The sequence below is a fragment of the Carassius auratus genome, chromosome 2 (assembly GCF_003368295.1).
Source record: "Carassius auratus strain Wakin chromosome 2, ASM336829v1, whole genome shotgun sequence".
Classification (NCBI taxonomy): domain Eukaryota; kingdom Metazoa; phylum Chordata; class Actinopteri; order Cypriniformes; family Cyprinidae; genus Carassius; species Carassius auratus.
The window spans coordinates 5,114,876-5,128,367 of record NC_039244.1 but is presented as its reverse complement, the minus strand read 5'-3'; the positions used below and the strand labels follow the sequence as shown (position 1 = coordinate 5,128,367).

At 37.2% G+C, this 13,492-nt stretch overlaps 1 protein-coding gene across 4 annotated transcripts in view; it reads right to left on the bottom strand.

Moving 5' to 3' along the window:
- Positions 1 to 1,837: 1,837 nt before the first annotated feature.
- LOC113113592 (period circadian protein homolog 2) overlaps positions 1,838 to 13,492 on the bottom strand; it is a 31,357-nt gene continuing 19,702 nt past the window's right edge. For 3 of the 4 annotated variants that reach the window (XM_026279891.1, XM_026279883.1, XM_026279909.1), the window contains 16 exons: positions 13,194 to 13,272; positions 12,894 to 13,000; positions 12,541 to 12,691; positions 11,948 to 12,056; positions 11,646 to 11,786; positions 11,429 to 11,504; positions 10,971 to 11,136; positions 10,253 to 10,380; positions 9,511 to 9,696; positions 8,661 to 8,717; positions 8,132 to 8,386; positions 6,283 to 7,193; positions 4,770 to 4,947; positions 4,180 to 4,384; positions 3,361 to 3,511; positions 1,838 to 3,079 (listed from right to left, as the gene is read on the bottom strand). In XM_026279891.1, the coding sequence (XP_026135676.1) occupies positions 2,915 to 3,079; positions 3,361 to 3,511; positions 4,180 to 4,384; positions 4,770 to 4,947; positions 6,283 to 7,193; positions 8,132 to 8,386; positions 8,661 to 8,717; positions 9,511 to 9,696; positions 10,253 to 10,380; positions 10,971 to 11,136; positions 11,429 to 11,504; positions 11,646 to 11,786; positions 11,948 to 12,056; positions 12,541 to 12,691; positions 12,894 to 13,000; positions 13,194 to 13,272 (3,065 nt within the window). In that variant the 3' untranslated portion in view covers positions 1,838 to 2,914. The remainder of the gene's footprint in view (positions 3,080 to 3,360; positions 3,512 to 4,179; positions 4,385 to 4,769; positions 4,948 to 6,282; positions 7,194 to 8,131; positions 8,387 to 8,660; positions 8,718 to 9,510; positions 9,697 to 10,252; positions 10,381 to 10,970; positions 11,137 to 11,428; positions 11,505 to 11,645; positions 11,787 to 11,947; positions 12,057 to 12,540; positions 12,692 to 12,893; positions 13,001 to 13,193; positions 13,273 to 13,492) is intronic. The other variant, XM_026279900.1, reaches the window with a different exon arrangement.

The following is a 13,492-nucleotide window of genomic DNA, read 5'->3' as shown; positions in this document are numbered from 1 at the left end:
TTCATGTCTGATTAAAGAATCCAGACTGAGTTTGGATAACCAGTTACGTTAGTTTTAAGACACGTTCAGTGTCTTAGTTTATATAAATCATTAGTTTTTGACAACCAGAGCACTTGAACGCCAAATCCACATTTAGGCTAATGTTCTCAGAATTATGACAGGTTACAGCCTATTACGTCACTGCGTTCATTGCATCAGGGCTTGGGTTTTCGCTGTCTGAAGTTTGTTGTCTTGGTAGGAGGCCTGAAGGAGCCATTCACACCTTCTATTCAAATTATCAGAGGTGTGAAAGAGAGGAACTAGCGCGTCTTTCATGTAGAGTCTGATCACATGAAGGGAAGCTGTGCATCGGATGTGCGCTGTAAAAAAAAAAAAACTATTTAACGGTTGTCTGACTTTGAACATATGGCTCAGAAATGGCCCCTCTGTTACAACAGTCCATTTGGGCAGGACTGTGTTGTAGGCTACAATAAAATGCAAATACATTTTATAGGCTACACAAAAGTAGCTAAATCTTTTATTCTTTTTTTTCATAGTCAACTATTTATTTCGTTTGTTTTTATTGCCATACTAGTATCTTTGGCTATTTTTATGGCAATATATATGTATTTTAAGACTCAAGAGTAACATACAGTAGTAGGCTAATGTAAAAACTTAGACATGAGAATAAAATAGACATGAAAAGGCATGTAAACAGTGTTTTATTTTTTTTAATTCATCCATCAGTTTGTCAGGCTATTTTCAGCCAAAATTTGTACTAAGATGATTCTCAACTGTTATGAAAGATATAACAGCATATACTACTGTACTTTATGGACTATTTGTGTAAAATGCCCATAAATTGGTATTCCCATTCTCTACATATCTATACAATGCACCTAATTTGCATATTAATGTGTTCTTGGGGCAAACCATAATGAAAAAAGAAGTGTAATCATGGGAATAACTAGCCTACTTGACAACATTTTCATAAGAATATCTAATTTCATAAGAATATTGATCTATAATTTCTTTCCCTATTGGTTTGTGTCACCTCAAAATGCCCGATTAAAATGCCATTTGCCCTGGTGTACTCTACAGAAAACGTATGAAAATGATGCCGTTTTGTAACAAAAAGTCATATTTTAATGAGGTTTATTTATGACAGTTTGAAAATTAGCAAGACTTAAATGACAGTTACAAAACATTATCATATTAGTGCTTATATCAGTCATATTAAAAGAATGAAGGTGTTTGATCAATCCTTTGATATCTTATCAAACATTTGATATCTCTAAAAAGCCCTGAATGAGTTCTGTACTGGGCATCCAGACTTAAAACTGTGGCATATAGGGTCAGATAGAAATACACTAAAGTATAATGTCTTCTACAGAGGACAAAACTCTCGGGTTCCAGGAGGATATAACAAACACATACGATCTTTCATTTCAATATTTGGTTTAAACAATTACGATTATTCCTGAAACATCCATCAGAGAACTTTCGGATGAAAAATTATGCCAATTAAATTTAAAGCAGTATATTTCAATAAAATATGTAGATGGGTCTGACAGTCAACTTTAAATAAAATACTAAATTGTCTAAATTTCTTGTGAATATTTGTTTATGTAAAAATTTACATGATCTCACTTTGTAACGTAATGATATAAATCATGATCATAATACATGTAAAGGTGTGAAAAAATGCAGTGGTACATTCAATGTATGACTTATTCATATAAAACAATGCATATACACTTAAATGTTGATCTAAATAATAATTTACCAAAAAGTGCTTCAATTCATCCGTCCTCACAGACTGTTTTAAATACAGTAGGAAAAAACACATTAACAAGAGTAATTTGTAAAAAATAGACTTTAATTCAAATACACTTCAGCATGAAGAAACACCATATATTCACATATTTGTAAGTGAATGAATGCAAGCACAATCATTCACAATGTGGCCATTAAAACCTTAATGCCAAGTTGACCTCCACAATAGTGTTTTAGTTCTTTTCAAAACAGAGACCTTTGAACCTGATATTGAAATCTACCCATATGTCCGTAATGCTGGGGATTTATGGTCATTGTGTTCGTACAGCAGGTTTTCACAGGTTTAGGTAGGGACATGGGTAAGTAGATTCAGTCTAGGGCTTATAAGAGAGGAAAAATTTAACACTGAGGTTGTACATCGCAACAGACCATCAGATAGTCAATCTGAACAAGACAGCAGCACCTTAAACTCTTTAGCTTGAAATACTTCTCACATAAAAGAAAACTAATGCTACTAATACATTGTATTAAGCTCTCAACACATTCACTATCTGAACAAATAAGCTGCAAGTGCTAAAGCAAAGTGATGCAAGTTATCATGGTTTGTGCCAATAATGTAGAGCACATTCCAACAGTCCTAGTTTAATAAATAATAATCCAGCTCATTAACTACAAATCCTCAGTGTTAAATTGTGAATTTGAAAGGATATTGGAAAGATATCCAACAACACAACTATCAAACACCAGAATAATTGTTACAAGAGCTTATACATGGATTTAGAAGAAGAAAAACATATAAAACTGTAAAAAAAAAATGTTGGAAAGTAGAAATAAGTTAGTTTGTGTATATGCACATTAAGTGAAAAAAAAAAACATTGAAAAGGAAATATTAATATTACAATCTAACAGTGATAGTCATTGAACAGCACAGTCTGGCTTAAAAGACAGTTTAGATTGTCTGGAAATAATTCATTCACTCCGATTCATTCTCTCACTCATTCATTTATTCACACTTCTGTACACACTCACACAAACAAGCAACAGAACGAGTCTTCATGAAGGTCTGTGGCAGCGGCAGAAGCATTTATCTATGCTAAAATGTCCGCTTTGTACGAACAGACGAGGTTTGTATCTTCACAGGTGGAAAGAGGAGTTCAGTTCAGGTGACAGGACCGGGACAGCCATGTGTTTCTGAGTGTGTAGAGGCTTCACTACTATTGGCCGGAGGCACCGTGACATCACTGCTTTCTGTTTCTCCCATGTGCAGATCTGGTGGATCCTCCTCTGTCAGGGTTTCACTCATCTCTTCACAGCCGACACACACCTGCAGATAAACACTGACTTTAGTCTGCATAGAGCTTGCAACCCATTTGACTTCTTTAATGTCTGTATTCTACTATTAAGAAAATATTGATTTCATCCATCTCGTATTGACTAGATAGTGAAATGTGGTAAAAATTTCTCAAGCAGCAAATCAGTATATCAGAATGATTTGTGAAGAATCATGTGACATGTGGAGCAATGGTGCTTAAAATTCAGCTTAGCATTATTTAAATGTCTCATTTGCTCAGTTTTAATATCAGTTAAATATCAGTGTATACAGACCTTGACGTCGATGGCTTTGGGCAGCCCACCTCTTCTCATCCAGGGATGCACCTCCACCAGCTCTCTCTTCTGCTCTTCAGTAAAGCGAGGCTGACTTTTCTGCATCTGCCGCAACTTCTCCCTGTCCTCCCTCAGAACCTTCTCGATGTCACTGCAAGAGGGAAAAAGATGTATGTAATTTAACATCAAGCCTGCGTCCATGAAAACCTGTAAAAAAACAACAAAAATAAAAACAATAAAAGTTAAAAAGCTACATACGCTTGAAACCAAATGAGGTTTGCTTATGATTTTAAAAGTGAAAGCCGAATAAAAGGCAAACACATACAAACTCAATCACTCAAATCTTACTACCACACCCTATTGGCAGATCTTTAACTTCCTGTTGTTTAAAAACGGGTTACACATTTTGTTTTGTGGGTCAGATTGACATGTTTTAGTGTTTGACAAGCTACAATAAAGGTTTTCTGTTTTCATAATAAAAACTTTACAGCCTTTCCAAAACACGTTTTGAAATTCTGCATTCACAATCACTAGGTGAGAAATACTCACATTTTCAAGAAGAATTATTTTAAGTATTTCAAGCAGTTTAAAAACTGAGTGTGGTCAAACTGACAGCAAGATAAAAGACATCCTGTTCCTCTTCTAGATTCTATCATTCTGTTCATATGACAGTCTGTTTCAACCTGGTCAAGCACAGTATAGACTGGGGACTACAGCCTTGGACTTGGACTAGAGCTCTAAAGATGAATGGTAGGAAGGGAATATTGGTTACTAGTAGTGGGGGGGGGGGGGGGGCTACTTCTCCCTCTGCCCACTCACCGAGATGGTAATTGGTATGACATCATAACATCTTCATTCACGTTAGCCATGAGCAGCCACAGTGGGTCCTGCAGGGCATACTTGATCAGCTTCTCACTCCCATCCAGTGTCAGCGCCCCAGAGCCAGAGCCTTGCCCCTTGGCCTTATGGGATTTCTGGGAAGAATCCACACTGCCGAAGTAGTTACTGCTGTTGTTGCTGCTTCCTGAAGATGTAAAAAAAATAAAAAAAGGAGTGAGGGAGAAGTGGAGCTTTTGAATATCACAGTTTTAACAAGGAAAGCATGTACTGGAGAAACCAAACAGAATACAAAATAATTTAGAGGAAGTGGGGCAAAACGTTTATTGTGGGCTAAGAATATGAGGTTCTTCCTCTTTCGGGATTGCACTTCTGTGCTTATATATAAGGTTGTCAAACTATATAAGCGTACAGTATTTTTACAGTAGACGTAATACCGCTTTGACTTTAACTGTAATACATTTATAATGAAGTATTAATAACACAGTAAGTTATGTTTAAAGTAATCATAAAGAGGTAAAACAAGACACAAGTGTTGTATCAGATCTATCACTATAAACCCCCAAACGTACCAGTTCTGCTGGCAGACCCGCCGCTGGCAGACGTTCCACAGCCGTTAGATCCAGAGCCCATGGAGCCCGAGGTGGCAGAGCCGGTGCCCGAGCGCGAGTCCTCTGGGAGAATATCCAGCAGGTCACTAGATGATGAGAACGCATCACTATGCTGACCGTCCACAGGTGACCCTTCATACTGAAAATCAACACAAATTGTCCATTAATACTTTTATATTTATTATTTCTTTTATTGAAAAAAGTACAGAACATCTTATGCCGTCAGATAATCCAAAATAACTTTGCATGCTTAAAGCCTAATGTGAAGAATACAAACTTTAAAGCTGCATGTTTGGCATACCATTTTAACGTTTTTTTTTTTTTATAATACTTCATTATTTTTTTTAAATACAGATATTACTAATAATTCTGCACGTTTTAAATCTAATGTGGCAAAATGAAGGTGCAAAGCTTAATTTTGAATGAACTTGCTTAAAGTTTTTTTTTTAAGGTTTAATACTGCCACCTGCTGGTCAAGACAACGTTTTGCATTTGAGTTCTGCTTTGTGCAGGGGTCTCCAAGCTCAGTCCTGGAGGGCAGGTGTCTTCAGAGTTTAGCTCCAACCCTAATTAAACACACCTGAACTTACTAGAAGCCAGAAATACTAGAACCTGAAATTGTATCTTTTGTTGTTTGAAAGAATTTAATGACAGACGGCACAGCTTTATTCGGCAGCTGTCTCTTTAAGACCGACTGCATGGATCCAATGTAATGATACACAACAACTGTTTACATTCACTTCAGACAAAAGCAAGGGTACTCGGCAAGATGGACATTTTGATATAATTTTGTGAGTATTTGGCTGCTTAAGTGCAATAAACTGTGTAAAACAACTACCGGCTGTATGTGCGTGTGCTTCGGATCTGACTGTGAGCGTCTATGGAGCGTGCAAGTCACAAATGGTTTAAAAAGACTTAAAAAGATGTGAAAATAATACTTTTTTGTGACGACCCAAAAGTGACCCAATTAGGCAAGTGATACTCTATCAACTGTCCCAAAACATGCAGCAGTTCTCTTGTAGTGATGGCGAGATGCGATGACGTGCTGTTTTCATATAACTGTTTTGATCCAATATTCTGTGTAGATTAATTTACATCTAATCCACATGCTATATTAAATAAATGTTTGCGGGAATTCAGGACCCGATTAAAAATATATATTCTATTACACAGAGATTTGAGAAATACATTTCCATGACTTGTCCAAAACGTTCTGGGTTTATACATTTTTCCAGGCCAGAAAATTGACCAGGATTTTCCATGACTGTACTGAACCCTGCAAAGTTGGAACTAAACTCTGCACGACACCCCTGATTTTGTGTGCGTGTTTTTTGAATACTTTCAGACAAAAATGAAAGAACGAGAGATGAGAGGTGAGATTAAGATAAGTATTTAAAAAGAACACAATGGTCAAATATGCACTGTATAATAACAGTACTGGTAAATCACAGAAAAAGAGATTACGTTTCCCAACCTGTGGCACATCCTTGTCAGTTGTGGTTTGCCCGGTTGAATCTCCTGCTTTCTCCGCACTACTGCTACAGTTTGCCTGTGGTACAACAGATGGCGCTGTCCACTCCTGTCTCTCAGCAGAGCGTTGAGTCTCCTCTAACTGCAGCAGGTTGAGCTGCAAAGGCGAACTGCAGCGTGACTGGAACAAAGGCGGGGACGGTGGCCCGGCTCCACCCACAGACTGAGGGGTGGGGCTTCGTGAAGGATCCTCCCTCAGCTCAGGCTCAGGTGGTTTTGGCGGTTCCTGGGGACACGTGAATGGAAATGGTGTCTGTGGAGTAAAGGGGTTCTGGGGGGCGAACTGGGTCTGTATGGTGAATGTGGACTGTTGAGGGAACGGTGTCTGTGCAGCAAAACTAGGCTGAGGTGGAAAGGTAGGCTGTGAGGGGAAAGTTCCCTGCTTGGGGTAGAATGGCTGCCGCGGAGCACCGCCGATCTGGGGGAACATGTAGTTGGGCAGTACCAGAGCCACCATGGGCGTGACCAGAGGAGCTGAGAACGGCGTTTGGATAGGCTGCATCGGGATGCGTGGATCCTGGCTGCACTGACTCTCCCCAAAGCCTGACAGTGGAGCATCTACCCTGGGCTGCACGCCGCCGGCTCCCGGGTACATCTGCAGCGGGTACCCGGGCATCACAGCCGGATAAGCGATGGGGAATGTGGATTGGGATGTGTCTGAGGGAGACCAGGAGGTCTGGTTGAGGCCCTGCAGCTGAGGTTTGGGTGGTGGCCTACGTCCTGAAGGTGTGCTGTCAGATGACTCGTTCGGCTTAATGCGTTTGGTCTTGGTCTTCTTGTTGCGACCCCGGCGGGTTCCACTGGTCTCAGGTGCACCACCACCACCCTGCTTAGACAAACGAGCAGCGGGAACAGCTGGAAAGAGAGACAGGAAGCAGTTATCGACTTATATCATTATACCATTTATTAATTCATATCTTGTGAAGACTACTTTCCAATTACTCTTCAATTCAATTATTTTTGGACATTTACAAAGAAAAAAAAGTGATTGGAAAAAAATAAAATATATAATAATATGATTGTAAAATAATCAAATTAAATATAATAATTGATAAAGTTATAATAACAATCAACGTTTTGTTTAAAATAATAATAATAATAATCAGCATTATTATGGTGAGTATTATGGTATTATTATTATTATTTATAAAATATGAAACAAAATAAACTTGCTGCTTTATTATTATTATTTTTTACTTTTGTAACATTTCCCTGTAAAAAAAATAAAATAAAAATAAAAAATAATAATGTTATATTATTATTATTATTACTATTATAAATACAAATATTAAATGAAATAAACTATGTGCACCTTTATTTTACTTTTGTAATAAAATCATAATATCATCTCATAACTTCATACATTCATATCATGTAAAGACTTTTTTTTGGACATTTACAATCAAAGAAAAAAAATCTGTGATTTGAAAAATGAGTGTTAAATAATAATAAAATGAAATCAATAATATAGTAATAATAACAATCAATGTTAGGTTTAATAAATAATTAATTGAAATTATTAAATTAGTTTTTTATCATAGGAAAATATAAAAAAAAAATATTAATAATATTTATGGGATGTCTTGTAATTATCAGTTTATAGGGATTTTACATTACATGTATGGGATGATTTCCAAATGTACGTTATAAACAACACATTATAGACTACAAGCACATTTGCAGAGATGTTTTGGTGTGGACTGAGGAGCTCTGAGACACTGAAAACACTGGATCAGGAGCTGCTCACGTGTAATAGAAGTGCTGTGCAGCCTCAGACTCAAGTCTTTCCTTACCCTCAGATGGAACTCCTTTCTGTTTCTCCAGATAGAGGGAGCAGTCGGCATTAAAAGCGTGGACACCTCGCAGCTCTCTGAAGCGGCTGAGGAACGCCTGCTCTTCTTTCTGAGTGTGTGCTGCCAGAACATGCTTGGTCAGGCCCAGTTTCTTGTAAGCCTCTCGCTCCTGATTGTGCGGTGAGACCGTGGCCAGAGGAACAGCGAGACCCTGACCTTCAATGCCTTCAGAGCCGGGGACGTCTTCAATGATCTCTGCAAAGAACAACAGAGATGTTTAACTTTACAATGAGCAAAGTGTTCTCCCTAAACACAGGCGGCACAGGTGGCACTTGTTTACGGGGTGCATCCAGGCCTTCTCAAGTTTATCTCATGCATGTTGGGATGGGAATCAGGGGAAAATGCTAGAAGGATGCACATATTCCTGAAGCCCTGTCGGGGTGATCTGCACCTTTATTTTACTCATCATCTCAATCAAAAGGCTTCGCAATCATTTTTTGTCCCTATGTCGAGGGAAGATTTTACTAACTTTGAAGTTTGGAAGAGAACTCTTGCTTTGGAGAGATGTGTCTTGTTGAGGATACGACTAAAACAAAAAAGGTGTTTTACCAAGGAACAGACAAAACACTTACAGCTCTAATACAGATAAACTATCCAAAACCTTGTGAGCTGCATAGATAGCATTTCATTATGCAGCTGTAGGAGCTGTATCTGTTGATATGATGATACATCTGTTATTGGATATTTTATTGTGAACACTCATTTCCCAAATTAGATTATTATTTAGATGATTTCAGTCATCTGACACTGACTTAAATTGAATTTTTAAAGACATTTTTTTTTTAAAATAAATATTAAATACGGTTAAAATGCTATTTTTAGCAAATATTCAAATAAATATCAAATTTGCATGTTTTTTTTATTGAAGTACATAAAATGATTATCAGTATCTGCTAATTTATTATTTATTATCTTAATTTAGATTATCATTTTAATTTTGTTTATTATACATCTTTATTATAACAAAATAATTAGAAACAATTAAAAAAATGTATGTGACTTTATATTATATATTTTTAGCAAATTTATATATATATATATGATTTATATCAGGCTTATATATATATAAATATATATACACACATACATACATACAGCATTACAACAGTATTTATGTTTAGAATCATATTATTACCTTAGCAACATGTTAATGGCAAACTAAAACAATTTCATACGCAGGCAGCAGACATCAAGACAGCTCACAAGGTTTTGTAACAGAAGCATTATTTAGAAGAATAGATAGGCAGTAGAGAAAGACAGGCAGACAGACAGACAGGCCAGACGAACAGACATACAGTTAAACTTAATAGATCATTTACCTTTCTTGTCTCCTACGTGTACGATGGTGCTGCTGTAGCTGCACTGGCTGGTGATGGACATCACACTTTCAGGTTTACTGGGCAGAGCGAGTGGAGTCAGAGATGGACTCACTACACCAGAGCCTGGAGGCTTCTTAGACTCCTCTAATGATGAGAGACCTGGCTGGTTCTTCAGATGACCGGCCTCTGAACATACAGAATAAACAGAAGGTTTCAGAACTGATGGATTTACAGGGATTGACAAGCAAAATTGTCAAATACCACATTATATATTAATTTTATATATTTTTGTAGGGTATTTCTCAACATGCCCTAGGATGTCCATTCATGTTCATTTCACACCATTCTAAAACTGTATTTATCATTTGAAATTCTTAATAAAACTAACAGGATTTGAAAGCTGGGACTTTGTGTCCTATTGTCAAATGTAACATGCTCTGTCTTGTCTGTGTTGTCTTTGCTCTGCAATGTTTTTCATTCCATAAAAAAATTACGGTAACCTGTGGCGTGAGAGCGTGAACATGTGCCACTGAATTTATAGAATGTAATATTGATATTTAAAAAGAATTTATTAAATATAAATGAATACTTAAAAATAAAATTGTAAAAGTTTTTAGGGTTAAACATTTTTTACGGTAGGTCTGTTTTAATGTGTTATTGGGGAAAATGAAAGGAATTTTTACAATTTATGAGCATGCTCAATTTTGAAAACTAATCTTGGAAAGTGGATTTGTTTCAGTACCTTCAGACACTTGTATGGAGCTCTCAACACCTCTCTGCTTGTCTTCGTCTGAGTTTGAGGATGTTGTGTTTGAGGAGGACTGGCACTTTCTCTTCACTGTGATGGGCACGTTACAGCTTTCCAAATACCTGATGGAGAGAGAAAGACGCCATCAATGGAAACAAGGTTTACAAACAGCTAACCGCGCTGAATGTAACATAAAAACCCATCTGATCTACTACTGTTTTGTCTTTATTCCTTTGTTTTGTACCCTTATGACCCTATAATCATTTGACTATTGTTGTTCAAGTGTACATCACACGTGTCAAAATCCTATCCATTTTTTTCAAATCTCTTTGAAAATATCATCAAAGAAAATATCAGTATGCTTACAGTAAATATTAAATATATATTTTTAATAAAACTCATCAGTCAAATACATTAAAACTGAGCAGGATGTAAGTTTGTGTCATCTTCCATTGTTTTAGGCTAAATATTTATAATGATTATTCTGTTGAGAAAGGGCGCTAAATGAGACGTCACATCCTGCAAAACCTAATGTCCTCTGCCAGCTCAAGAAAACAAGTTCATTCATCTTCATGGCATTCTTAATTCAGTTTCTCATACTCTCTTTGCATCACAGAATCAATAAGTGCATTACACGTGGCTAAGTGAATCGTGACATTCTCCGTCCATACACCATCAGTTTTCACTGTGACGTGACTTTGCGTCTTTGTACCTGATTACGCTGTCCAGGCAACTAATCTGCTGATAGGAGTAGACGGTCTGGTCTTTGAAGGCCAGCTCCTCCTGAAGACCTGCACGCTGCTCCACAGGAGACTCTCTCCAGTTCACAGGATACGCAGAATCTTTGGGTCGAACCACTGGACTTTTCTGTAGAAACTCTGCAAAGAAATAAAAGGCCTTCAGAAGGGCTGCGCAAGTAGTCACATTAAAATGGGAACTGCCAAGTGACCTAGTGTGAAAAATACATTGGGATTGTAACACTGGCAAAAAAAAAAATAATTTGAATATGCTTATTTGGTGCTCAAGAAACATTTCTTCTTCTTCTTATTTATTTTTTATGAATGTTGAAAAAGCATAGTTTTAGAATTTTTTTCAGGATACTTTGATGAATTGAAAAGTTAATGCATCGCTTCAATTATTGCTATCAGATAGATGGATATTGCTACATACTAGTAGGGCTTTTCTTGGACTGCTGCTCCTGGTTTTTCTGCATGTGGACTCCTTTGCAGATCTCCTGAAAGCTCCTCTGTGAAAACACACATATATTAAGACAAATGAACCCACCAGAGCCTCAATGCATGAATAAAAAAGTGACCTTGAAGCATCTGACCTTTATAAATAGCTGCACTGAAAAACCCACTGAACTAGAATTCATCACATGACTCACCGGTTTGGCTTTCCTGGCATCCTCTTCCTCTTGTCGCAGGCGCGTTCCATTACTGTTACTTTCACTAGACGATGCCACACTCAGCAGATGATCATTACTGCCCAGACTCCCATAGCCGCTCGAACCGTTGTTGTGGACCGGCTACAGCACACAAAAACATGTTTTTACCAGTGACCAAAATTAAATGTTTCTAGAGATGTTAACACTAGGCATCATAACCTCGCCATCTTTGTAAATGGTTTCTGAGAATAAATTGGGTATCATCATCACTCAGTTAATCTGGTCCTTCCCAGTTTCCGTACCTGCAGCAGGAGTCTGTGAATTTGCTCAGTGATTTCCTGGATGTCTGAGTCTAAGGATTTGCCCTCAGCCACGGCCGAAGCTGCAAACACATCTTCATTCACTGGACCCCTGGTAGAATCAACCAAATTACAGTTACACTACCATTCAAAAGTTATTTCCGGAAAGAAGTCACCAAGGCTGCATTGAGTTGATAAAGTAAAAACAGTACTATTTTGAACCTGAGTTTTCAGCACCATAACTGCACTTCGGGGTCACATGATTCTTCAGAAATCATTCTAATATAATGATTTGCTGCTCATGAAACATTTCTGATTATTATCAATGTTGAAAACAGTTAAGCTGCTTAATATTTTTGTGGAAACTGTGATACTTTTTTCTTTTTTAGGATTCTTTGATGAATATAAAGATCAACAGAACAACACTTAAATGTCTTTACGGTCACTTTTAATCAACTGAATGCATCCTTGCTGAATACAAGTATTAATTTCTTGTAAAAAAAAAAAAGAAATACATTTTTTTAAGAAATCATTTTTTTAAACAAATATCAAGCTCATCTCAGATACATTCTCTTTTTTTCATCCTATGCACTCACATGCGAACTTTGTGTCTGCCAATGACGAAGGAAACTTTGCGGCTCCAGGGATTGACAAAGCTGGACCAGCTGGTGTCTATGGTGATGTACTCTCCATTACGAGCACAGAAGCGGATTGAGTGGTCAAACGGCTGGCCGGCATACTGGAGGACTAATGGGACAAAAAAAAAAAAAAAAAAAGGTTTTACTCACAAATAGAATATCTAAAACCCATTTAATTATTAAAAAAAATAATAATCCACCCCCAATTTGTTCCTAAACAATTGACTTCTAGTTCTCTCTGATTAAGCACCTTCCCATTAAAAAGTTAAACATAACCTTTAATGAACTAAGCAGCCAGAACAAAGACTCACTCTTCCTGTGGATGCCAAGCATGACGGGTCGATCACTGGGATGTAGGTGCAGCAGGACAGGTGTGCCAATCAAATCCTGAGGCAGGTATCCTAGTAATGGAACGGCCCTACAGAAAAACATCACAAAACAATTCTGGTTACTTTGGGGGGGAAAAAAAACCTGTTATTGGCTTTAATATGCATGATTATGAGAAATGGAAAACAGCAGGTGTGGTACAGCTGTTGCGTGAGACACCTAGGGCTTAAGTTACCAGCCAATCACTGTCAGGTTCATCAACAGTGAAGCATTAACACTCTTACCTCTCGTCCACATCCTGAAACACACAGCTGGGAGTGTGTGTTGTGGTGAAGATTCGTTTGTCCGTGGGGATCCTTGGAGCTGAGGAACGAACATAATAAAAATGTTGAATGGTAGTGTTTATAAAATACTCTACTTTAAATAAATGAATGTATTAGACACCAAAAAATATGCATTTCTTTAAACATTATTAAGCGATAACAAATAATTCAGAGAATCAATTCTCTTAAATTTTTTGTCCTAATAATGATTCGGTTTTCCTCAGTGTTGCTATAAAATGGAAAAAAAACAACAACAAAAA